This window comes from Martes martes (assembly GCF_963455335.1).
Source record: "Martes martes genome assembly, chromosome: 13".
In the NCBI taxonomy this organism is placed as follows: Eukaryota; Metazoa; Chordata; class Mammalia; order Carnivora; family Mustelidae; genus Martes; species Martes martes.
This window is the reverse complement of record NC_137901.1, coordinates 22070271-22097853: the sequence shown is the minus strand read 5'-3', so window position 1 is coordinate 22097853 and position 27583 is coordinate 22070271. Positions and strand designations below refer to the sequence as shown.

The 27583-nt window shown below is 38.0% G+C and overlaps 1 protein-coding gene across 1 annotated transcript in view; it reads left to right on the top strand.

The window, feature by feature from the left end:
- DCC (DCC netrin 1 receptor) overlaps positions 1–27583 on the top strand; it is a gene marked incomplete at both ends in the record, with an annotated part of 1141350 nt that overhangs the window by 385435 nt on the left and 728332 nt on the right. The window contains one exon of the mRNA XM_080821994.1: positions 7884–8204. Within this exon, the coding sequence (XP_080678120.1) occupies positions 7884–8204 (321 nt within the window). The remainder of the gene's footprint in view (positions 1–7883; positions 8205–27583) is intronic.

Sequence of the window (27583 nt, the reverse complement as noted above, 5' to 3'; positions counted from 1 at the left end):
GGTCTCTCTCCTTTCCTGGGAAAGCCCAGTCATACTCACACCTCGGGACCTTATACCCTTCACTCTCCATACAGAGTTCTTCAAGGTGGAGACTTTGGCAGGTAATTCGGTTTATTTGAGGTCATGAGGGTGGAGACCCCATGATGAGATTAGAGGCCTTATAAAAGAGATCAGAGTGTGTGCACACTCTTATGGGTGAATGCTCTCTCTCCCTCTGTTTCTGACTCTCTCTTTTTCTCTCAAAGATTATCCCAACCATGTGAATAAAAAGCAAATCACTATGAATCAAAAAATGAATCATTTCTTAGAAGGAAATGCACATAAACTTTAACAGTGGCTTTCACTAGGTGAACAGGATTATAGGCAATTATTGTATTTGGTTTTGTGTCCACATTTGCTTATTTGTGTACTGTAAATGGAAGTAAGTAACTTGATTAAAAGTCCATTAGTCCCCTCAAAATTAATGGCATCTTCAAAGCTTGCCCTCTCTTCACTGTCATCCAGATGGAGTTATTCTTATGTGCTGGGTACCCATTAACTGGTACTTTTTCTGAATATTTTGAATAGTCTTCCTTATTATTCTCATTGACAGCTGTGCCTTCATGAAAAGCTGTCCATCCCTCTACTTTGAGAAAGACTGATGAAAAACACAAGGGGAGGAGAAAGCCAGCTTATATTTAAGCAAAATGAGGGGGGTTAAAGGTTCAAACCCAGGGCAGATTAAGCAGCACATCAAAGTTTCTCTTTTAAATGTTAATTTTGCATGAGGCCCAGGAAATGATAACCTAGATGTCAGACTGTGTTACCTGTTGAGCTGGAAGAAAAAAAAAAAAAAAAAAAATCCCATTACAATTTCCCCAGTATCACACAGCAAAATCAAGCTGTGGTTCTGAGATTTAGCTCTTAAAGCAGCAAAGGGATGGGGAGGGTACTCTCCCACTCTATCTTGGCCCTTATCGTTTCTCCTTACTACTGGATTTAGCCAGAGGACACTCAGACAGTTGCCTGGGGCACACACTTCTCGCCCTATAAAAACCTCAGATCTTAGCAAAGCTTCCTCTGCCTTGTGGAAGATGCCATGTGCTCAGCATGTCTGATGTGGATCCTCTGTGTGGGCTCACTAAGCAATTTCTGCTGGGACAGTTGCTTCTTGAACTTCACATCATGTACTTATACTTCTGAGTTTTGCTCCCTGTCTTGTAAAAGGGAAGAGAAAAGAAGAATCACTGTGTCAAGAACAAATCGAGTTCAACAACCTTTCTCTGTGGATATTTGGTGGTATTGGACTGGGTCAGCAAACGTCCTGACACGGAAATCACCTTTCCTGATTCAATCATGGTTGCTTTCCAAGAGTTTGGTCTTCTCTTCAGATATGTGAGAACTGAGCGGAGTAGGATAACATTCACATGGTATTTGATCACTTTTGCCATCATTTCAAGGAAGTGAATTCATGGGGATATGGTTGAAAATACAGGATGTCCAGTTAAATGTGAATTTGGGGTAAGCAACAAATAATGTTTTTGTATAAGTATGCCCTATGCAGTATTTATTAAATATAAGCATTTAGGACATATTTATATGAAACCATTATTTGTTGTTTATCTGAAATTCAAATATGACTAATATCTTTAATTTTTTACTTGCTAAATCTGGCAACTGTAATGGGGGAGAAACTTGAAGTGTCCTTTAAAATTTTTAATTTAAATTTTCCGTCCATAGCTTCCCTACAGTTTAATGATATTTAATACATTGCCATAATAAAATGTACCTGTATTTCTTCCTGATAAGTCTTCCTTTGCATCATTTAAATTAAGGAATAAATTTCACAACATCTAATTCATTTCTAATTCCCATCTGTTAGTGATAAAAAAAATTTGTCTTGAAGTTGAACAGCTTCAAAATACGCTAGTCTCTCGCAAAGACTGGTATGTACACAATTAAAAAGAAAAAAATACAACCCCATCTTTTGACAATTATTTTTACTTTGTCTCTTAACAAAGTAGAAAAAAAGCACTGACACTTCACAGAAGCCCCAGTGGTCACTGGTTCTGGTCCTTCGGTGAGATACACTGTCTTGCTCTGGGCTGGCTGATGTTAAAGTCTTGCATTAAGATAGAGCACCTAACGTATCCACACCCCCAGGCTGCAGCAGAGTTAGTACAATTATGGTTTTGCCCATCTAGAAACTACACTGAAGTGAGGGGTAGGTCAGCCAAGCAAGTGTCTAGAGTTCCAGTGGTTTAAAAGGCTACAGTTACACCATGGACATAACATGTAATGAAAGAAGTGCAATCTGATAGAGATTACTATATTTACCAAAACTCCTTTTGAAAGAGGATTGTAGCTATCATAGTTGAAAAAAGACATCCTTTGACAGCTCTTGTATGAAGAACCAAGGATACTCCAAGGAGCACTCTAAACATTCAATTGACTGGAATTTAAATTTGGCTTAATGGAGTACAACCATTTGGGGTCCAAACTAAGTGCTGATTACAAAGGGGAAAATGGACATATTGTCAACAATAACCCTCTTCCTTGGCCCTTTCTCCACTGTTTTTTAAACTTTCAAAGAGAAGTGTGCTGCAAATATCAATACAATATGTGTTGAGAAGGCATTTAGTTATTTGCCTTCCTGGGTCATCCCCATAACTTCATTTCCCTACTTAGAAAAATAATTGACCCAAATTACATACATTTCCCAACTATGGAGCATTGTAACAGGGACGTACAAAGAACATGAGGACAATGATGCCATAGTCCAAGCCACCAGATACCTTGGAGAAGCAGTTGTCAAGATTTAGTGAATATGAAAATCTCCTGTTAGGCTGATTAAGCCCTGTGGGACTCTATCCCCAAAGTTACTACTGATTGGGTAGGTCTGGGGTGGAGCCTGAGATTGTACAGGTGCTAAGATCCTAACACATTCCTGGTATTGCTGTTGCTAGTCTGGGAACTGTGGTTTGAGAATCACTGTTTCAGAATTTATATTCGGATATCCTAAATCCAGTTAAGGTTACATATAGTTAGGGAGTCTTTTAGTTCTTGTGTTTTGTTTCGCTTTGCTTTGCTTTGCTTTTTAAATTTCCCATTCCAAACCAAAGCCTCAGAACCATTATAAACTTTCATTAAGGCTGAAGTCCAGAGCTATAATTGTACTTAAAATTGGTGTTTGATGACTTAAAAAGGGTATTCCGTCATTCACAGAACAATTTTACTTCCCTTCAGTGGAGATGTATTTCCTTAATGCAGGAGAAGCAGATGCAGTAGCATATATTTCTAAGAAGAGATAACGATGGCAGAGTTTTCTGGGTTGATTACAAAAACTGGGGATCATCTAAATCTCCAAGCATCCCAAAGTGAAAGTTTTGTAATTTGAAAAGAGATAAAATTATGCAAAGCACGTGCTATGGGGACTTGTTCGACATTTTCTAATCTTAAAATCTTTTCAGGAGCTGCTTTTTACTTTTATGCTACTTTTCATAAATTTCATTTTTTTAGCCTTTATTGCTTTAACCAGAAGCTTTTACATTTTGGACTTGAAAAAGAATTTCTGACTCCATGAGGAATTATTTTTCACACTTAACAATGTTTGATATTGTAGATAAAATGTCATACTTTAAAAAACTTATTCTAAGTTAGTCTGCCTCTGTGACTGAACGGCCTTTGACATTAAGAAGAATATGAGAAGGAGGGCATACACAAAGGAACTTACGCTAACAGAAAGGTTTTTACTATTTGTTTGATTATTTTGGCGAGTTTCTAAAGTACATTACAGATCTTTTCAATTTCTGGATATTCAATTAATATAAGCTTTGAATAGCTCTGAGAGTATTATATCTGATGCTTATTTATATCTGACAAAACCAAAGCAAATAAATGTTGGTATTTCTCCTTTGGGACACCCATCAAGCCCTCCTCTATAGCTATATTGGAAAAACATTGAAGGATTTGCTTTGTTATTATGTGCTTTAAAAATACGGTCTTTCAGAAGAAGATGAAAATAAAGAATCATGTCCAAGAACAATATGACACTTTATTACTTTTTCTCAGACTGACACAAATAAGAAAAGACCAATTGGTTAAATACATCTTTGGCTCTATGCCTAAATCCTACCCAGAGAAGATCTAGAGATCTTCCCAAGCCAGCATTTGGAGGGAGAAGAGGCACTCGCTCATGCTAATCAGGAACTCTGCTATCAGACTCAGCCATTCAGATTTCTTAGTGGATGGTATTTAGGTACTCTCAAATAGATTTCTCCAAAATATAATGAAACATTTAATTTTATAGCAGACCATAGGATCACTTCTTTTATGAAACGAGGCTGAGAAATGTTACTATTTAAAGAAAGTTTCAACAGAAGGACCACTGGCCTCTTAAAAATAAAACCAAACCAAAACAAACAAAAACTTATCTAGTTGGCTTTCTTCTGAATGAAATCCCTACCATGTCAATCTAATGTAAAATCCTCTGTGAAATTGTAGCTCTTCGAAAGCATTCTTCTGTTGCTTTCTGGGTATTTCTTTCACTCATTTCCCAGGCAATCTGTCCCCCATCCAACTCTGCCTGTCCAAATTCCAGCCACAACTTTTTGAGCGACAGGCTCCAATTTTATCATCTATCTTTCTCTGTTCAAACATTCGACCAGTGTAGTTGATGTCAGATAGGGATTCTTGGATGAAACAATTGGATAAAAATTATTTCATATTAAAAGGTGATATATTGGCAGGCAAAACCCCTCCGGGGGGAATGAGTACCCTAAGAGAAGAGGAAAAAGGGGCGACCTAAATCGGAGTCAGTGTACTGTGTTAGTAGGGCATTTTTTTTTTTTTTTTTTTTTTTAGTAGGGCATTTCTTAAGCCCCCGTAGAATATTTCCGAAGGGAATGCAAGCAGCTTTGCCTACATAGACTGGAACTTTGAGAAGAGGAACATTGGACACATATGTATTGCTTCTCAACAGATTTTGTTGACCTGAGACCATCTTTTCTAAAAACAAAGTAACTAATTCAAGTTACTTAAAGTGATGAGATACCTGTATTCCTCAGCAATGCTTTAAAAATGTAATTGTTATAAGGAGTATAGAAGCTCGAATTGCCAGCAAAATGCAAGGGTAGTCATTTTGAAGAAAAGTTAATTTTTATTTAACTTTCCGAAATTATGTACTCACAGCACTGAAAACTGTCATAAACTCCTTGTTTCAGATTAAGTGGATTATTTATTTGTGATAATGGGCACATATACTCATTAACATGCTGTCATAAACAGCTGCATTCAATGTATTATGTGTTCTGTGACATAAATAAGGTGTTCAACGTGAAACTGTTGTTTAAAATATAGGCCCGGGAAGAACCAAAAAGCAATAAATGCTTTTTAATACAGTTGCATGGTCTCGAATTCTAAATTTATTTCTACCCTACTAATGTCACTTGTATGGAAATTGCAGTATTACTCTAGTGAATATCTTGACATTCAAGGACACTGGAACTTCTCTCTGCTTTCCCATCCTTAGTATCTCAAGCGAGGTGTTCACTGACTTATGTTTCTTTTCTTATAAAGAAGGGTATCATGTAGACATGGGGGAGTCATTTACAGCAACATCAGTTTGCATCTCAGTAAGCTCAGAGCAGGAGTCTCTTGATGGATGCCTTCAACTCATCCTAGCTCTGAAAGTTTCCAAACTAGATGTTGAAATTTAGAGATTGTTTAGTTCAATGCCCTCACTTTACTGATGAAGGAACTGAGGATTTGAAATTCTGAGGATTTGAAAGACTTATTTGAGTCATGGATCTTTAAGTAGTAATGCCAGGACCAAGGGCTAAATATCCAGACCCTACCAATCTGATCTAATTCTCCCTAGAAAAACGAGCAGTAAAAAGTAAGTTGGCTACACTAAGATGATTTGGGGGTTAGGAGGAACTTCGTGGGCAGTGAGGGGGCTAGGCTGTATCTTTTGAGATTTTTTACCAATGTCACTTCTGGTAGACTTAACTGCTCACTGGAAGTTTATAATTTATATTAATCTGAGCAAAGTTCTGTCTGCTTTCTTTGCGTGAATGGTCTCATTGGATGAGATGAGTGTATGGGGGTAAATGCTGCAGTTCACTGGGAGAAGTTCAACAGAGGAACAAGATAAGAGGCTTCAGATAGAAGGCTTAGAAAAATTGGGTAGGACAGGTAACATTACAGAGGAACAGTGAGAAACCGTCCAGCTTTTATCTTCACTGGAAAGTGGGTATATACAAAGTTAAGAAAGAATCTACCCATTGGAGCTAGGATGGACCAATCCTTTAAGAGAATATTGATGACAGACAATTTAGGTGCCTGACTTTTAAATGATAGAAAACTAGTAAGTTTACACAAAGTACACACACAAATAATTGTTTCCATCACAGAAAAATTAAGGAAGCTAATGAAATTGAGGTCATTATCCTGAAACACATGAAGGCTAAAACATAATTTAGGTGGTATTTTTAGAGAAATTAAATGCTTCAGAAGAAGAAAGGGCTCTTAAAAAGAAATGTCCATCTCTATGTTTTCACACAAAGCAATTCAGGACAAAATTCGAGATGAAATAGAAGCAAGAAAAATCAGTTACTCTAAGAACAATTAAATATTAAAAACAAGATACCAAGGGCCATTGTAGAATCCCTAGCCCCAGAGATGGTTAAAAAATGAAATTAAAAGTAATTCGACTTGAATGATTTAGGCATACACTTGTTTGAGCAGAGGGTGAGCCCAGTGACCTCCAAAAACCTTGCCAAAGCCTATGATTCAACAACCAAGCATTCTGCTAAATGCTATTTTGTGAGCCCTGAATATAATATACTTTAACTAATTATACTTATTTCACCCCCTGAGGATTCTTCAATGACTTTCTCTTCCTCCTGTCGATTTCTTATGTTCATTTATGTTTACAGGAAAAAAAAAAAAAAGAGAGAGAGAGACCGAATATAATATTATATTCACTTAGATTTCCTGGCTCATGAGCAACATTCAGATGGAAATTAAGACACTTCAGGGATTTCTGATTATAGGTAGTGGCATTATTGACTTGCTTCTGCAAGTGGGGATTTGTTACCTATTTTAAAACTCACCAGAGCTTTGTTCTAAATGACTTTCTTTATGGTGTTCAGTTGATTTTTGTTGTTGTTGTTGTTAATGAAATGACATATCTGAGTAAATTTTTTTCAAAAAAATTAATGGGTGCAAAATGCAGAGATAGAAAATGTCCCCCGGTTTAGGGGTAGGAAGGAATAAATGAAACAAGATGAGATCGGGAGGGAGACAAACCATAAGAGACTCTTAATCTCACCAAACAAACTGAGGGTTGCCGAGGAGAGGGGGCTTGGGAGAGGGTGGTGGGGTTATAGGCATTGGGGAGGATATGTGCTATGGTGGGTGCTGTGAAGTGTAAACGTGGTGATTCACAGACCTGTACCCCTGGGGCTAATAATACATTATATGTTAATTTAAAAATAAAAAAAAAAAAAGTCCCCCAAATCCTAGGGGACTACTACTGCTTCTCCACTACTAAGCATTGTTACTTTAAAATATCTAGTTTTATTTGGAAAATATTAGCTTTTTCTGTCTATATATTTAAGCATTGACTTATAAGTGGTGATGGCCATACTTAGATTTGCATGAATTTTTAATTTCTCACATTATTACTTTTTCGGTCCATTGTTTCATTAATTTGGTTAGCTCAACTGGGGCGTCTTTGTTTGTTTGTTTTGTTCCTTTAACAGAATATCATTTATTCTTTGATATTTTTCAAAGACCCCTGCTGTTTTGAAAAGTTTTGTAAAGAAGCAGCAGAATATGAAAGCCTGTGATCCCTTTGAATAAGCGAACATATTTATTTCCCTCTTGCTTTCTTGCTCCAGGTTTCCAGATTAAGCCTTTCACATCACTACGCTTCCTGTCGGAGCCTTCCGATGCTGTCACCATGCGGGGAGGAAATGTCCTCCTGAACTGCTCTGCGGAGTCTGACCGGGGAGTCCCGCTTATCAAGTGGAAGAAAGATGGGGTCCACCTGGCCTTGGGAATGGATGAAAGGAAGCAGCAACTTCCAAATGGCTCTCTGTTGATACAAAATATACTTCACTCCAGGCACCACAAGCCCGATGAGGGACTTTACCAATGTGAGGCATCTTTAGGAGATTCTGGGTCGATTATTAGTCGGACAGCGAAAGTTGCTGTAGCAGGTAAGTGGATTCTTCCTTTTTCTCCTCCTCCTTCTCCATCTCTTCTTATTCCTTTTTTGGGGAATAAGGAAATTATCTTTGTAGAAACAGTATGCATTTTTAAGATAAGGGAACAGTGTAAAAAAGATAAATGCATATTCCCTTATGATTTTGACTTACTTTCCCCTTAATTGCTTGGAAAACAGTGGAAGGATCTCAGCAACCATTCTGAAAATGAGATTTTCAGAAACAAAGACTGTCTCAAGTTGATATACTACTTGTGTCTGTGGGGAGGACTTTTCATTAGTTGAAAATATTAGGAAAAATGATTTCCTAATTAATTCCATTTTAGAGAATCACTAATCCTGACATTTTGTAGAGCTTTTTTATTTTTTTTCTTTTTCTTTCTTTCTTTTTTTTTTTCCTTCAGAGCAGTGTATTTTGTTTTAATGATAATGGCTTGAACTGCAACATATAGATTTCCAAATGAGAAATAACAACTTGCAATTAACCCGAGAGGGCAACCATTTGATATGGGCTTCTTTTCCCAGGTCCCATTTTGTCTAAAACCTAGAATACTGATAAGAATGAGGACTCATTTTCAGCAATAACATGTGCTAGGACAATTGGACAGGACCACCACTCCGGCACTCATTCTTCTACTGAGGGTGTGAGGAAGTTAAAATCTGCAAGAGATGTTCTTGTCAGGTGACAGCATAGAAAATCAGATACTGCAGATATTGCATACTGTTATGCATTCTGTCCAGAAATCTGGTTTCGTGCCACAAAAGAGTATCACAAACCAGACTATGCCTGAGCAAAAATGTCTTGGGTGGGGGCAAGTCGTCACCTAGAGAGACAGTGGCCAACCATCCCGCTTTAACCAGGACTAACCCGGTTTTAGCATTTGCAAGTCCCATGCCCTAAGAACCAAGCCCTCAGTCTCAAGGAAAACTTGAATGGTCTGTCGACCCACCTGGTGGTGTCCTGACTGCTTTAACAATCACAGGCCAAAGCACAGTTGCAGAAAGTCCTCTTTACTCAGGCAGCACGTGAGGTGGCGTTCTGATCATGCAAACGAAGGCTATCAGCCCCCTGGGTCCTTTGAGTGATGGATGCCTGGAATTTGATTGATGAGCATAAAGTGTAGAGAGGACTGAAAGTCTATATTAATTATGATTGATTAAAAGGAACAAGTGGAATAAACGCCGAGGATTAAGGTGAAATCTGCTTTGCCAGGATATTCCAAGTGAAGTGGAAAGGGTGCGATTCGATTTTTCTAGCATAAGAATTTCTGGACCTTCAGATCCCACCCATCCGTCACCCATGCTGGTAAGGCGGCTCTGCAGATTTGAATGAGCTAGGCTGGCGTTTCGACAGTACTAAAAGGCAGATGCATATGTGCTGTCAATGAAAATGACCTGATTCGTTGTGGTTTCCGTTTCCCTGCAATCTGGATTCACTTTTACCTGCTCTGTTTCAATGGTGAAATGAAGAATGATCCCTTCCCTGTGAGATATTAAAACAAAGTAGCTTCAACTTTCCTATTCTGTAGAAGGATGGGTTGGCAGATTCAGTCACTGAGTTACAATCTAATATTAGATTGTATCATTTCAAGGCAATAAGGCTGTTCACAGCATTTTAAACACTTACCATGCTGTTTGGCAACACAGCATACATCAATGTTATGTCTGTTGAGGTTAAGATTGCCAAACCACTGGAATGCACAAGGGGCATATATCTTCCTTGTAATAAAGACCATGGGCTTGATTTAATCTCATTTTTAAAGCATTAGCAGTCAATAAACCACTCACCGCTAAAAGGTAACAGTCAGCTTTGCGTGAGTGAAAAAACAAAACAAAACAAAAAACCCACCAAAAAACCTGTTTTGTACCCTCAAGTGTGGTGTAGAGTCCATTTAAAATAATAATGCCTCTCTTCCACCTTTTGCTTTCTCAAAGTGTCTTCCAGGAGAAAGAAATGTGGCAAATGAAATCTGTCTTTAATCAATCAGAAAATTCCATCCTGTGCTCTTGCCATGCACCACTCATCCAATTTTCTAGGAACTTCTCACATGCTCTTCAAACTCTTAAACCTAACTGTGCACTTAGCTGAAGCCGGATTGGGGGGAGGGTAGGAAAGATAAACCACGGGCTACCATCCGTCTAACATCTTATTAAAAGTCTCAGTATAGGGTGCCTGTGTGACTTGGTTGAGCTTCCAACTCTTGATTTTGGCTCAGGTCATGATCTCAGGGTTGTGAGATGGGCCCCCCAGTGGTGGGCATGGAGCCTGCTTAAGATTCTCTCTCTAGGGGCACCTGGGTGGCTCAGTGGGTTAAAGCTGCTGCCTTTGGCTCAGGTCATGATCCCAGTATCCTGGGATCGAGCCCACATAGGGCTCTCTGCTCAGCAGGGAGCCTGCTTCCTCCCTTCTCTCTCTGCCTGCCTCTCTGCCTACTTGTGATCTGTCTGTCAAATAAATAAATAAAATCTTAAAAAAAAAAAAAAAAGATTCTCTCTCTACCTCTCCTTTGGCCCCTCCCCCCTTCTCTCCCTCTCTTTAAAATAAATAAATAAATAAATAAATAAATAATAAATAAATAAATAAGGTCTCAGTGTAACAAGCTACTGACTATTGGCATTCCTGAGAACTGCAAGTTCTATCGGTAAGGGCTATTATTCCATTTGAAAGCAGCTTGGCCTGTACTGGCTGAAACTGGGCAATTTTTATTTGTATCCAGTAAGCTCTAGTTTAAAATGGTGCGGTATTTCTCTGCCATGGATATGTCTTTTTAGCCTTCTAGATTGAGACTTTTAAAGAGAGAAGCAGAGACAAACTTTATCTGCAAAGCTTCTCCTTCCCATCCCCGCTCTATACCTGCCAGAGTGTTGGGCATGTTTCGTACTTATTCATTAGCTATTTGCTTTGCCAGTGAACCCATGGAGCTATGCCATATATGGAGAGTTTTCCATTGTTGGGGAATAAGAATTTCTGTCCCTTTCAAGGGTCCATCTAGCTGGACTAAGAACCAGATTGACATAAAACAGATTAACAGGAGAAAATAGAATTTAATAGCATGCATAGAGGGAATCCACACAGACATGGAAATTCCAAAGACACACAGACAAAATGAGATATCTACACCATTCTGAACTAAGGAGTGGGGGCAGTGGTTTTGGATTTCAGAAGAAAGGAATGCATTTCATGGGGCGATAAGAGGAAGAAAAGAAGTTTGGTAATTAGAGGTGTGCCCTGCCATGGGGATGGCAAAAATTTTCAAATAAAATTTATTTCCACTGATAATCCTTGTTCTGGGGGAAGACCTCCAATTTAGATTACTCTGTATAGTTAAGAGGGGGGCAAAAGTTTCTCTTGAGGCCCTGGGGTCTCTACTGCTTTCTGCTCAGAATAAGAATAATCTTCATGCCAAAGTGGTCTGTGATGGAGTAGCTTGCCCTTGGCTCCTCAACTGTCAATGTCATCTTTGTTTTCCTCCTCCTCCTCGACTTCTCTCTCTCTCTCTTTCTTTCTTTTTCTTTCTTTCTTTCTTTTTTTTTTTTTTTTGATCTTGATGAGATTAAACAACTACTTGATAGACAAAGTTGGAGTGATTTTCTTTATATCTCAGTAGTTGATAAATTACTGGAATAATTTGATTTATATCTCAGTAGTCTATAAAGTAATTAACTATTGAGGACTTTGGAAGTAGAAATGGACTGTGCTGGGATATCGATATGCTACTTAAAAAAATAAAAAAAGGCATGTGCCAATTCCTCATTCCTTCTGAAATCCATAACATCAAGATGAACATGGACCTGGCCAAGCACATTTTCCTTACTCCAGATGTTGTCAGCTATCTGAGCCTCTTCTGGAGCTATCTGGATTCTCTTCTGTAAAATCAACATAACAATAACCTACCTCCTAAGGCTGTGCTGGCTTTTAAATAACATTTAGCATGCAAAGCCCTGGTACAGAGTAAATTCTTATTCAATGGTAGCAGTAATAGTACAAATTGACCTAAAAATGGATGTTATGATGTTATTGCAATTAGTGTTATTAGGGAATGACAACTTTGAATATTCCTTGTGATGATTCAGAACATTTTTGGAGGGATTAGGAGAAAAAGAAATATAGGCTACAAATCGTGAGCTATAAATATTGTCATCTTGGATCAGTTATCTGCTTTTGCAATCTACAAGCACACACTGGCAAGCCTGAATTGAGTTTTTAAAAGTTGAATCTATGCAGTTTGTTGGCAAGCTGTGCCAAAATCTGTTTGACTACAAGGTTCATTTTTCACAACTTAATCTAGTGTTCTGTCCATGAAGCCAATGTAATTTGTACTGGTCAAACCAGGAGTTCTAGATCATGCAACTGCTGTTATCATTTCAGAAAAAGACACTGGTCAGTCAGTCTTCTCAATGGAGCTTCCTTACTGTCCTTCCAACTGAAAAAGATTCACTGAAGCTGAGTTCACGGGAGTTTTGGTCTAGACTGAGAGTTTATCATAACCCCCTCTCCTCTAGGGGAGAGGGGAATCAATGCCAGTGTGTAAGAAAACCATATCACTGCCAAGCTCCACTGAATAATCATGAAAGTACCATCTTGTTTATTTTCCTTAATAGTAATCCCTCCCATCTGCCACCCACACACCCACCCAACCACCCAGTTCCTTGCCCACTCACTTCCCCTGCTGGGCTATGAGGATCACAGCTAGAACCCAAGTACGACCTCTCCTTGTATTTACTCTCTTGGGAATGCACTGGGATCCGCTCCTCCTCGGGTAAATAGACACTGATTGCAGGATACATCATACATCATAGAGCATCTGTATCCAGGTAGATTCTTCTTTTGTTAATTTTTAAACATTTACTTCTTGACTATTAAAACCACTGACTTTTATATGGTATTTTCCTCTTTGTACAGTATATTCATATCCATTAGCTCATAATGCTCAAAAAGGCTCTGTGATACAGATATCCAGGTTAATAAAGAACTTTCTACAGGCAGAAAGTGGAACCCACATTCTCTAACTCTGGCACATACTTATTCCCTTATCACTTTGCTTCTCAATCTGAGGATTAGATGTGAGGACACTGTGAATAGTTTCCTAAATAGTCATTTATTTTTAACCAATAAAAATTTCCAAAATATAAACAAAGGGAAAGAACAGTCATTGTCATAATAATAAAATAATAATAATAATAATAATAATAATAATAGGTTTTATTTATCCATTTAGCCCCTTGAAAATATCAACTCCCTGTGGGAAAACACTATGATTTCGTTGTTTTCTTCTCAAATGAGAGATTTTGCTACCATCATTATGCATTAAATGATGACACACACACGATAAATATCTCCTAAAGTATAGAGAACGTTAACTTTAAAAATAAGCTTCTATATACTCTTTATAGGGGTAAGATTTTTCTTATCTTTTAATCTTTGTAAGTGGTTTCATAATTCAGGCTCAGTTAGCATTTTTTTCTTTCTGTTTCTTGAAAATCAAGCAAATAAAAGGCCAACTAAATTGCCTTTACTTGAATTGTTATTTCATTCAGGAGCATATTTTTTTCTTCTTCCTTATTACAATAGATGTTTCAAGATGCAAATTGTCACACACTGCTTTTAAATAACACAGGCATTATAATTAAAATTCCCCTGTGTTAAAAAAAAAAATAATTAGTTACTTGAGGAGTTGTTGCAGTGAATTCCCTTCCAGAATGCCTCCCATTTAAATGAGTTATGAAATAATTAGTGAAAGCATATTATGGTGAGAGAAGCTAGAATCACCTCAGCTGAATGGAGCATTTTGTGAAATGATAATCTGACCTTTACGTTTTTACTTAAAAGGAAATAGAAAAAGGAGCTTGTCTTAAGAAAAAGGAGAATAAACTACATTGCCTCAGGTCACTCAAATGTTATATAAAGGAAACAGCAAGAAAAATGCTCATATTCCTTTTCTCTACAGGAACAAATATAAGAATCTTGCCTAGAAGGTCAAGTTCATCTGGTCAAGCAGTTTAGAAAATGTAACCCAAGGCCCTTGAAAACTCTCAAAATTCTATTTCGGGAAGGTGCAGTTACAGAGCAAAGCTTTTTAAATTTTAATCCAATAGGGATAGTATTTATTTTCAAACAATGAGTAGGAAAACAAATTGTTCAGACACTATAATTCTTAATGGTCTTAATTATCTTCAGCTAGCTGAATGTTCCTATTGTTTTGTGGTTAAAATATGAGAGTAAAATATATGTATATATATAGGAAGGAAATGTGGTGTTATAGGTAATTGTTGTGTGCGTGCTAATCTTATAATTTTCTTTTAATTTTATTGCTAAGTAAAACTGGGATAATCACCAACATTGCCCCAGTGCTTCCTTACCCGCATCCTCCTGCACCCTTGCCTTAAATAATTGCATTTTAAAGAATAGGTTTTTAGTTGCCTCCTTCCTAAGTCAATTAACTCTGCAATAAAATTAAAATAGAAATATATTCCTGAAAAATATGCACAGTGGAAAGACACCTTCTACATTATAAAAATTACAAAAGAGAACTTGACAGGGCTTTTTATAGTAGAAACATCAACAAAACAAATTTTAAAAAATCTTCCTACTTTCATTTCCTTTCTTTGTTATGAATTCTAATTCATGTGACAATGGAAATAGCTAATAATTCATTCTAAAAATCATTATCTTAAGAGCACTGGTTTTTTTGTTTTGTTTTCATTTTCTTTTTTTTTTTTTACTCAAACGTTAAGCTAGTTGCAGTGTGATTTTTGCTGGTACTATAATAAAAATGCAGGAGTAATATTTAAAATAACTCAGTGATAGTAACAGAAAACTGTTTTGCATTCTAGAAGACCCCTTTGGAATACAAAAGCTTGATTTTTTTTTTTTTTTGATAAATGTCAGGCCTAACAAAGACTTAAACAGAATAAGTAGATAACTCAGGTGACATCATTGTAAATCTTTGATGAAATTATGACTGATAATAAATTTAATAAAACATTTTTACTTTTATGAACCTATCACAGGTCCTGGTTTTTTTCCTATTATATTTTTTATGTCCACAGTAAAATTTATTATTTAAATGTAATATTATATAATGGCCTTTGAATTGAGATATTTGTATTAGATACAAAGTTTTTCTACAAAGTAAGGAAACCACTAAACTTAGGGGATGTTCTAGAAACTATGTTAGTTAAAAGAAATCATAGAAAATCTCAGTGTATGTAGTCCCTACATCATTTTAAACTTTTCCTTTTAGAATGTAGGTGAAAGTACTGTTAGTGAAAGCAGTTACTCTTCTCCCTTTAGGAAATTATTGTTTTTTAATAGTCTAATTTTATACCTACAATCTCCATATATTCTGTAATAAGTAGTCTAACCCATTGGCCATTACTCTCGTAATTGTTTAAAAGCCTATTATTCAGTAGCTGTGAGAATTAGAATAAATCAGAAAAGTTGATTCCTAGTGAATACAGAGCCGTTGGGAGACGTGAAGGAGCCACGTATTCTTGATGCGGCAAGTAACTTGTTTCGGAACTTAAATCCTGAGTTTAGCATAAAATAGCAACAACAAAACAGCAATGTTGGATATTTTTTACAGCAAATAAATAAGCAGGGGAGGTCCCAATCTACCATCTCATTTCACAGTACACTGGGAATACACACACACACACACACACACACACACACACTCTCTTACATAATAAATAATGTAATATAGTATTAATACATTTAAATCTGCTTCTCCCACTGCTTAGCTGAAAATTCTTTAGAGGCTTTTTTTTTTTTTTTTTTTTTTTGGAGGCTTTCTATTAAAAGACCAAAACTATTGCCTTAGCCCCAGAGCTCAGTGCTTTCCACTGAAGGGAAGGTTGGAAAGCCTCTCAAAGCAACTGAGAAGATGCTTTTGTTCACTCAGTTCATTTCAGGTTCTTAACTGGGGCTTGTCTCTAAATGCCTCTCAGGTTTGGATGTACCTGCTTTAACTGGACCATACAGAGCTCTGGGACTGTGATACTGTGATTGAAAATAAATATCTATATGGCCTTCATCCTGTTTCTGGCACTGAGCTCCTAAAACCCTGGGTACTTCCTTACTCCTGAGAGCTACTAAGGTCTTTTGCTATGTTCATGAGGTTGACTTTGGGATCCCACTCAAGGGTGGGCCCTGGTTAGCAGGAGAAGAACCAAGTAATTAGAGGGTTGGAACTTTCACTACCACTCCCTTGATCTCCTAGGATGGAGGGGAGATGGGCTGGACGTCCAGTCAATAGCTCATGGTCAGTGATTTAATCAGTCATGCCTATGTATTGAATCCTCCTTAAAAATCCAAAGAAGGTTCCAAGAGTTTCCCTGTTGGGTGCTGAGAGAATGGTGCCTGGGAAGGGCAGGGAAACTCTGCACCCTTTCCCCACACATTGTCCTTGTATCTCTTCCTTCTGGCTGCCCCTGGGTTATACCCTTTTAGGATAAGCCCGTGATCTAGTACATAAAATATTTCTCTGCATTATGTGAGGTGCTCCAATAAATTGATCTAACCTGAGGAGGAGGTGGTTGGAACCTCCAGGCTATAGTCAGTGGGTCAGGAGCACAGGTGAAAACATGGGTTTGTGACTACCTCTGAAGTGGGGAGTGGGGGGGCAGTAGGACTGAACCCCTAACCTTTGGAATCTGATCTGTCTCCAGGTGGATGGAGATCAGAATTGAGTTGAAGAACACCCAGTTGGTGTCCAGAGAATTATTGGTGTTACAGAAAAACCTTCTCTACACATTGGAATTGGGTTCAGGAGCCCAAAGTAATTTATTTTAATTTCCTTAAGGCAGTGAAGGCTGGGGGTAGTATGACTAATTGAGAATCTAGTAAGCCGGGGTCAGAGTAACTGCATGTAAATAGTTTGATAAATATCGGTGCTGGTGGAGGATATGTGTTTGAGACAACATCTGTGTTGTATCGTCAGCATGTTTTTTGTTATGATCTTTAAACAACTAGGTTTATACTATCTATAGTGCAACCTAGGTTGTCCAGAGATATTTAGACAGAAATACACACCATAGAGACAATATGCCCATATACTCACCCACCTTTCCATTTCGATGGCTCTTCCTATCAAAGCCTCTATGTCTTCAATCCAGTGATGAACACCAGAGTCATAAAACCTACTGTTGGATTGATAGCACCTCTATTTTTGTTGTTATGCACATTGTTAAAAATTGTACTTTACAAAAAAAAAATCATTTTCATTGTAACCCTGAAGCTCTACCACCCTTAAAAGGGGCTGCTCGTAAGTTTTCACTTGCTGAAGTTTCATTTGGAGCATTTCACCAAGTAGGGGTCTATTTAAGAAAGTGTGTTAAGGATTAGTATCCTGTATAGAGTTTCAACCCTATGTTTCAGTGCTGGTTGATTTTATTGGATTGGACTTTTGTGGTCCTTGTTGCAAGGAGAATTCATCTCTAAAACCTGGAACATGGCACACAAAATTAGTATTTCTTTGATGCAAACACTGCTTCCAAGGGCATCCTGTGTGTCCCACAGGGCACTGGGTACTTCATGAGCAAGCATTACGGCTATTTCTCCATGGTTATTTCCAGTTGAGTCTCAGCCCTGGAGGTGCCTGTGTTTGGAGGATGTAGTTGTGATGGAGTAAAGGTCTCCTTTAAATACCCCACAACCTCCATAACATATACACATTGCATATATCTGGGGTTTGCTTTTATTATGAAATAGTTCACATACCATAAAATTTCACCTTTGAAAGCAGGTAATTCCCTCATTATTAGTATATTCATAAAGCTGTACAGCCTTCGTCGCTTTCTGACTCTGGAGCATCTTCATTCCTCCCCTCATGCCCTGGAAACCATCAGTCTACTTTCTGTCTTTATTGTCCGTTTTTGTTTTAATTCCAGTTTTGTTAACATACAGTGTTGTATTAGTTTTGGGTGTACAATAGAGTGATCAGCAGTTCTTTATATCACCCGGTGCTCATCACAACAAATGTATACTTTAATCCCTTTACTGATTGTTTTTAACATAAATGAGAATATTTGATTATCCTATACTCTGTAGCTTTTCTTACTCTAACAGATGAGTCTCATTTCTTTAATTCCTCTATAAGATTTTATAGTTTCCATCCATATATTGATATTGGTTTGTTTCTAATTTTTCCGTTTTGTTCATAACGCCTTCATGTATATTTTTGTACTCAGTGAATACTCTGCTGTGCCTATCTTTTACACGTCTCTTAAGATCTACTCTTAGCAATGCAATTGTTGAGTCAAAGGGTATCTGCATTTTAACAAATATTGGTAGATTCATTTTGTTAGCTTGGACCTAAAACATCAGAGGTCAGTGGTTTTTTTTTTTGTTTGTTTGTTTTGTTTTGTTTTTTACCATTGAGCAAACAGAGCGGGCTTCTCCTTAACTTTTAAATATTACTGAAATCTGCTGCTTACTCTAGCAGGTGTTATGATGATACTGTCAACGAACAGCCAAGGGCATTTGCCTCACTTAAAAAAAAAGGAAAGAGGGAGCAAGTGAGAAAGAGAATCTTAAGTATAGCAACCTGGGAGAATATCGCTCACCTGTGTCCTGTGTTTTTCCTGATATGTGTCTCTTCTGTCTGCTAGTAGTTGTCACTCCATGACTTGGGATTGAGGTGACCCTTTGGTAGAAACCAGAATTTCCCAAGCTTTACATATACTGTCAAAATGGCATTTGGTCATATGGGCAGACCACAGAACAATGGGAAATTTCTCTAGTGTCCTAAAGACCCTACAGATTCTGGCCCCCACTTGGTTCTCTATCCTTATGTATAACCCCATCCCCACTTATTTCTTCAGTTTTTATAGCAGTTTCTTGAACAAGCATATTCTAGTGCTCATGGCTTCGCACACTATTCTGTATGTCTTACTTTCTCATCCCTTGCACTAACTCTTGCATTTTATTTTTACAAGACTCAATTCATGCAGCCAATCTTTTAGGAATTGTTAACTAGTGACTTGGGGTTTCATGAGAACCTGTGACACAGTGACCTGGTGTCTTGTCAGAGCATGGAATATGGCACACTATATATTGATAACACACATCCATACCTCAACTCCTCTGCTGGTCACTGACTTTGTGAAGATGCAGATCTTATTATATCATAGCCTACCTGGGCAAACAGATTCCTTAGAACCCAGTTAGTTGCACAGTAGAGCACGGTGGTTAGGAGCATTGGGCTTCAGAGCCAGCCACCCAGGACTTCGGATCCTGTCTCTGGTTCTTCACTACTTCTGTAAACTTGGCCACCTATGGGGATATTCTGGGCTTTGTTTTCTCTCTATAAAATGGGCCTACCATAATGAGGTTGCTGTGAAGATAACCAAGCAGTGCTAAGTAAAGGGCCTGGAACTTTGTAAAGGCTCAATGAATGAAGGTTTATGAACAACAAAATTGGGGTATTGTTGAAAATTCCCTCAGTGCTCTGCAGCAGAGGGGAAGAGAGAAGCTCTGTTGAAGAAGCCCTCTTCTCCTCTATGGGGACACATATCCGTATGCCCTGGATGTTCTACCTGTCTGGCCTGTTTCCCCTTCCAGAAGCTTATCCTTCCCCATCCACACAGGCCCTGTGCAAACATGTGAGGTTAAATGTGCCTCTTTAAATCTCGTAGCACCAATGCTGTGGAATCAGTCCATCTTCCTGAGTAATCGGAGTTGACAAAATAACGACTTCATGACAAAGTATTTAGGTAATATCCAAGGTTTTGACTTTATTCCTCCTGATATTGAAACATAACACCTCTTAATTCTCACTTATCCAAAGTCTGCAGTAAAGTTTGCCGTAGCTTTGGGGAGCTTTCTGTGGACTAGCTCAAATTATGTCAGGACGCTTCCTTCTGAGAAAGCATGTGAACTGCCAATGGACAGGTTACCCCAGTTGGTGTTTAACACATCATGAAAGTAAATGGTCATTACAGATATGAAAACATTGCTAGAGTTAGGAGATTCGTGTTAGTAATCTGACTTGAATTCCTAGCTATGTTTTTACATGAATCTTGATTATTTACAACTGACTTAGAAAATTATCCCTCATTTTTTTGAAGGTTATGCACTTATTTAAGTAATCTCTACACTCAACATAGGGTTCAAACTCACAACCCTAAGATCAAGAGCCACATGCTCTCCAGACTGAGCCATCCAGGTGCCCTCATCCTTCATTAGGATGCTTGGTGTCTACTTGTGTTTGAAAATGCAGGCAGTCATTCCATTTTGCCAGAGGATTTAAATATGTTTTTTTCCAATGCTAGGCTATCCTTTCTTTTATCGCCCCTGGATTTGTGTAAATATCTGCAGTGCAAATGTTTCTTTCTTTCTTTCTTTCTTTCTTTTTTTTTTTTTAAGGCCTTTTGTAAGGCGCTTAGAAAGTATTTTAATGATCAGCATTATTTATGTTGCTTGTGCAGCTATGTAAATAATTCAATCCCTCCTCCACCTGAACTCTTCCAACTTAACGTACCTTCAGAAAATGTGAATGCAATTATAAGGTAATGCTGCCCCAGTAAGCATGTCATTGCTTTGGAAAAGATACTGGGGGTGTAGAGCTGAGCAGGCCCATGCTAGGGCCGTGACGATAAAAAGGATGTTTATAAATGAAATAGCACCAGAAATGGCACCATACCTCGGAGGAGGGAAGCAATTTGGTGAAGTGAAAGATGTTAAATGTTTTAATTTTCTTCTATGCCAGTAAAATCTTGTAAAACAAGGTGACATATTAAATTTTCTATACTACAGTGGCTCCAAGAGCCTGTCAACATTTTCATTATAAACTCCATTTTCGGAGCTTTATAACTCAGCTTTAAGAATTCACTCTGGCCTGACATTTGGAGTGCAAGGTCTTACCTGGGGGACATGTGTTTCACATGTTTGAGAAATTATGAGTTTATCCATTTTTCAGTTTATAATGAGTAACCTTTTCATACTTTTTCGCTCGGCTGCTGTGCCTCAGAAATTAGAGGCCGAAAGAAGGCTTACATGTGGTAGGTCACCAATGGGGGAAAAGACTACAAATGTGGTCAACATGGGTCAAGGCTGCCAATTTTCATCATGAAGACTCCCAGTCACACTGGCCGTTCTGCCCATCCTACGGAAAGCAGAGAGAGCTCTACTAAACTGTCCTCAACATTTTATAGACTAAAGTGTGTTACCCCAGGAGGTCTGCTATGCCAGCTCTCTGCAGGGGAAACCCCGATTGATTGGAGAATTCTTAGTCCCCGGTCTGTTTATTTCCGCATTTGTATTATTTTGTGGATGGCATAAGACCTTTTCCCTAAAGCTTTACGTTATTTTTCCCAGTCTCAGTGTAGGTCGTTGTTATATCTTCTTGGCAATTGTGGTTTTTTTTTTTTTTTTTTTGGTTGTTTGATTGTTTTCCCCCTCTATCATATTTAGCATTCAGGAGGTACTTAGTCTATATTATTTAATTCTTTAATAATATAGGCTCTGTTTGTATACTTTAGAATATCTATAGGTAAATCTTTGAAAGAACTACTTTTGGAAAAAGAAAGATCAAGGAGGCAACAGAAGAGATATCTACATGTTACCATTTGGAATGGGTTTTGAAATGTCCTGAGGACATACTACCTGGTACGACTTACATAAAAGAACAAATCATAGTCCTCTTCTAGAAGAGGGTAGAGAGTCTTCAATAAAAGGTGTGGTATAGGGGCATCTGGGTGGTTCAGTGGATTAAGCATCTCCTTTCAGCTCCATCATGATCCCAGGGTCCTGGGATCAGCCCTATATCAAGCTCCCTGTTTAGCAGGGATCCTGCTTCTCCCTCTCCCTCTGCTGCTCCCCCTGCTTGTGGTCTCTTGCTTTCTCTGTCAAATTAAAAAAAAAAAATCAAAAAAACAAAAAATAAAAACCGTAACAAAAATAAATAAATAAGAGGGATGGTATCAAGACTCAACTCATAGGTTAAATATCAGGAGAATTCCAGAAATCACCACTTCTGGGTATGTATTCAACATTTCTTCACTCCTACCTAATTGTATTATATTTTTATGCAGCTGCCATATTCATGTTAAAATGTGAGAAGCAGCAAGTATATAATCCCAACACTTGCTTTTATGGTGTGAAGATCAACTTTGTGACACTTCCCTAAAAAAAATAACAACATAATTTTTGTCCCTCCCAACTACCTTGCATGCCATATCCCTTAGGAGGAGACTGAGGAACAGTTTAAATAATTTACCTGAAATCCAGGTCTTTCAGACCTCAAAATCACATTCTTTCCTCTAAACCATCGTGTTTTTTCTTAATGTGTATAAGGACATCTGTTTTTGTTTGTACTTTCATATCAAAATGAAGCTATTCCTAGCCCATAAGTGGCTGACATTTTCCAATGAAACATGTTAGGAGATGCAGGCTAGATTCCAAATTTAAAAAAAAAAAAAAAAAAAAGTAGGGAGGGAGGGCAAGGACTAAAGGACTTGAATTAGCTTAAACCAGAAATCTGATTTCCTCTTCAATTTCTCTTGCCTGGCTATCCTCTTACTTCCCTCTTCCTGTAAGCCCCACTGCAGTGAATGACACCCCATCCATTGAGTTGTCCGAGAAAAACCTGTGCAATTTAATTTTTCTCTCTCTCATCTACCTAAAACATTCTTATCAAACAGCAAGCCATGTTTAGTCTAAGAAACATTTTTCCCTTTTAAAATAGACTTACTTTTTTAGAGCACTGTGAAGTTCACAGCAAGATTGAATAGAAGATACAGAGAGTTCCCATATATCCTGTTTCCCCGTACATACACACACCCTCTCCCACTACTAACATTCCACGTTGGAGTGGTACAGGTACTGCAATTGACAAGACTACACTGATATATCAATATCACTCAAAGTCCAAGTAACCTATGGACTTAAGGGTTCACTCTTGGTATTGTATATTCTATTGGTTTTGACAAATATATAATGAAATGTATAACTATTTGCAACCACTGATTTTTTTTTAAGATTTTATGTATTTATTTGACAGAGAGAGAGAGAGAGAGTGAGAGAGGGAACACAAGCAGGGCGAGTGGAAGAGGGAGAAGCAGACCTCCCGCAGAGTAGAGAGTCTGACACGGGGCTCGATTCCAGAACCCTGAGATCATGACCTGAGCCAAAGGTAGACGCTTAACGGCTGAGACCCTGGGCGCCCCACCAGTGATATTTTTTTTTTACTGTCTTATTTTGCTTTTTTTCAGGATGTCTTATGGTTGAAATCATATAGTATGTATCCTTTTCAGATTGTCTTCTTTTACTTAATAATATCCATTTAACATTCCTCCATGTCTTTTCATGACTTAATAGCTCTTTTTTTTTTTTTTTCTTTAGTGCCGAATGATATTCCATTTTCTGAAGGTACCACTGTTCATTTATCCCTTTACCTACCAAAGGACATCTTGGTTGCTTCTAAGTTTTAGCAAATATGAATAAGACTGCTACAGACATTCATACGCAGGTTTTGTGTGGACATAATTTTAGTTCATTTAGGTAAAATACCAAGTAATGAGATTGCTAGATTGTATGGTGAAGGTATGTTTAGTTTTATAAGGAACTGCCAAAATGTCTTCCAAAGTAGCAGTACCATTTTGCATTCTCACCGGCAGTGAATGTAAGTTTCTGTGGTTCTACATCCTCACTAGCATTTGGTGTCATCAGTATTCTGGATTTTGGCATGCTAATAAGCATGTAGTGGTATCTTGTTGTTTTAATTTGCATTCTCCTGATGACAGAGGACATGGGGCATCTTTTCATGTGCTTATTTGCCATCCACATATCTTCTTTGGTGAGGTGTCTGTTCAGCCCTTTTGGTCATTTTTCAATTGCTCATTTTCATAGAGTTGAGTTTTAAGAATTCTCTTCTATTTGGGATGACAGTGCCTTATCAGCTATGTCTCCTGCAAATATTTTCTCTCAGTCTGTGTTCTGTCTTCACATTCTCTTGATGATGGCTTTCACAGAGCAGAAGGTTTTAATTTTAATGACCTCTAGTTTATCTTTTTTTTTTTTCTCATGGATCATACTTCTGGTGTCATCTCTAAAAAGTCACCACCATATCCAAGCTCATTTAAATATCCTCCTATGTTATCTTTTAGAAGTTTTATATTTTTTGTTTGACATTTAGATATATTGTCTATTCTGAATAATTTTTATAAAAGGTGTAAAGTATGTGTTTACTCCTTATTTTTTATGTAGCTGTCCAGCTGTTCCAGCATCATTTGTTGAAAAGACTATCTTCTCTGCATAATTTTGCCTTTGCTACTTTGCCAAAGATTGTCTCTCTACAACTGTGTATTTTTGTTGTGTTTATTTCTTTCTATGTCTACTGGCTCTAATTAAACAGAAGCCACCATCATCCCTTGACTGCTTCTCCTACAGTTGTCTGTTAATTAGATGACAATCTATTTCCTATACAGGGGATAAAATTGTCTTTTAAAAATATGTGAAATTGTTCAATCATTTCCTGTGTTTCTAGGATCAAATCTAAACTCTGTAATGATCAAAAAGTCCTACATGATCTGGCTTCCTCCTTCCATCATTTCCCCTCATTTTCCTCTCCTTCTTCCATGGTCAACCCTGTCCACTAGTTTCTCTGCCATGCTCTAGTCATTATAATATTTTTCAGTTCTTTAAGTTGTTTCTTCCCACACTGAGACTTGGAATATGGAGTCATCTCCTGGAGATCCTTTTTTTCAGTTCCTCTTGGTTAAGCCCATTCCTATTCATTCTGCAGAGTTCTCTTGTTGTTGTTGTCATTTTATTTTGTTTTAATTTTACTTATTAAATAGGGAGAAAGAGAGAGTGAGAGAATGAGCATAGTGGGAGGGACAGAGGAAGAGAGAGAAGTGTCTGCTGAGCAGGGATCCCAATGTGGGACTCAATCCCCAGGACTCTGGGATCATGACCTGAGCCGAAGACAGATGTTTAACCAACTGAGCCATCCAGGCACCCCAGAATTATGTATTGATGTCTCTTTTTCTGGAATATCCTTGTTTCCTCTAAGGCTCGCTGCTAACTGCTATTAGAGCATCATGCCTCAAGTGTCCTTCATAATGACTCCTTGTTATAATCTTATTATTATTTCTTTAGCACCTGTCTACCCCACTGAGATGGAAGTTTCCCAAAGTCAGGGGAAACTACATCTGCCATCCTCCCTGATGTAGTCACAGTGGGCATTACAGTGTCTTAGTGTCCAGCCAGGGCTGTGAGCAGTAATCAAACATGAATCATCACCGAGGGCTGGGCATTATAGGGCAGGGGAGCTGATGATTAAGTCCCTGATTCCTGGGTCCCAGGACTTCTCTGTGTATCTGGGTGTCAAGTAATCAAATTATAAGTCAAAAGACCTTAGTTATAGCATAGAAACAACCCAGACAGTGGGGATTTGAAGAGTCATAGGATCTTAGATTCAGAAAATATCTGAGTCTTCACATAGTAGTCAAAATATCTGTTAATGATCATAAACTGAGAGCATTAAAGTATTCAAAGTTTATCTTCCAGATCCTTCAAGGCCCCATAGTCCAGAGATCATTTTGGTTCCTTTAGATGGTCCCTAACACGGCAAGAAGGGTAAGACAGTGAGTGTTCTTGGCCTCCTCTCCCGTCTGGCCTCCACAGAGGAAAACTAGGGCTTTCACCTTTTTTCTTTTTTTAAAATTTTTTTAAATTTATTTATTTGACAGACAGAGATCGCAAGTAGGCAGAGAGGCAGGCAGAGAGGCAGGCAGAGAGAGAGGAAGGGAAGCAGGCTCCCGGCTGAGCATGGGGCCCGATGAGGGGCTCGATCCCAGGACCCTGAGATCATGACCGGAGCCAAAGGCAGAGACCCTAACCCACTGAGCCACCCAAATGCCCCTCACCTTTTTTATTCTAAAGTAGTAACTGCTTTCCTTTTCAGAAAGCAGTTTTCAAATGTTTCCCTATTTCAAGCTTCAGTAAGCCTTAAAAAAAAAAAAAAGAGTTTATTTGTTTATTTTAGAGAAACAGAGTGTGTGTGCATGCAAGTGGGGGGAGGGGCTGAGGGAGAAGGAGAGAGAAGATCTTATACATATAAGTGCTGTATAATCTACACATAAGTATACATAAGTGTACATAATATACATAAAAGTACATATAAGTTCTGTGCTCCTGCTGAGCACAGAACCCCATGCTGAGCTCAATCTCAGGACCCTGAGATCATGACCTGAGCCAAAATCAAGACTAAAGGCACTTAGCTAACTGAGCCACTCAGGTACCCCAAGCTTCAGTGGGCCTTTAATTCAGTATTGTTTGGGGGGAGCTGAGCCCTGGGTGGCCCAATGTCGGCATGAGCAACACACTAACCTGGAAGTGGGCATGAGATGGAGACCATATATATATATATATGTATTTTTTTCCCTCCAGTAAAGAAAAATTATTGTGCACAAAAAATGAATTCAATATTTAAATTAAATGGATGAATGGACACTTATTTTTCAGTTCTGTTCAATTTTGAAAATTATTTTTTTCAAATTAGAAAGGAATATGCCCAAGCCCCATGTTAGCTGGTATTGCTGATTTCTCTAGCATGTTCTCTCTTCAATAGCCACTCGGCTTCTTTCAGACGTTGGGTATAGTCTCTTTTACCCTGTACTACTGGAGTGGACAGAGAGGCTGGAAACTTCCTCTATGTGGAAACACTAGTAAGTCAATATTCAGAACCCAAAGACATTTTGGAACATTATACTTTCCTGAACATGGGGATGTAGATGGAGACATCATCTCAGAGAGATCTCTGAGAAGTTTTCTCTTGGTATTTTGTCTACTTAAAATGGGAGGTAGGAATCCTTTTAATATCAAAAGCCTTCTGTACTGTTGATCTCTCTCTCTCTCCCCCCTCTTTCCTTACCTCTCTTATATTTTAATTAACTCCTAAGTGCAGCGCTTTTTAAGGAACTTGGTAAGAAAACCACGTCCAGGCCTTCTCCTTCTCCAGTGAGGCTGTTTTCTTTATTAGCTCCCAGATGATTCTGATACATACCGAAGCACAGCATGTATATTGTTTCAAGTTTACAAAAAATAGCACCATAACTTGTTCCTCTATGATACCCCACTCTTTTATTTTATAATGTAGTTAATTATTCCATGGTGCCTTGTGTTTACTTATTATAGTTGAATCTTTTTGGATTATTGGAAGCTAGCTATTAATTATCATATTCCCTTTATTAAATGGTATGATAATGGCAAATAGTTAAATAGATTGTAATTTTATCAATTCCTGCTGAACACTTCTTGGTTAACTAACTGTTTTTAATCATGGTACAATGGGATATTCTTGAAAGAATAACTATTAGCATGAAGTCCCTTAATAATGCATCTCTGTGGATTGTCATGGTTTATGGCAA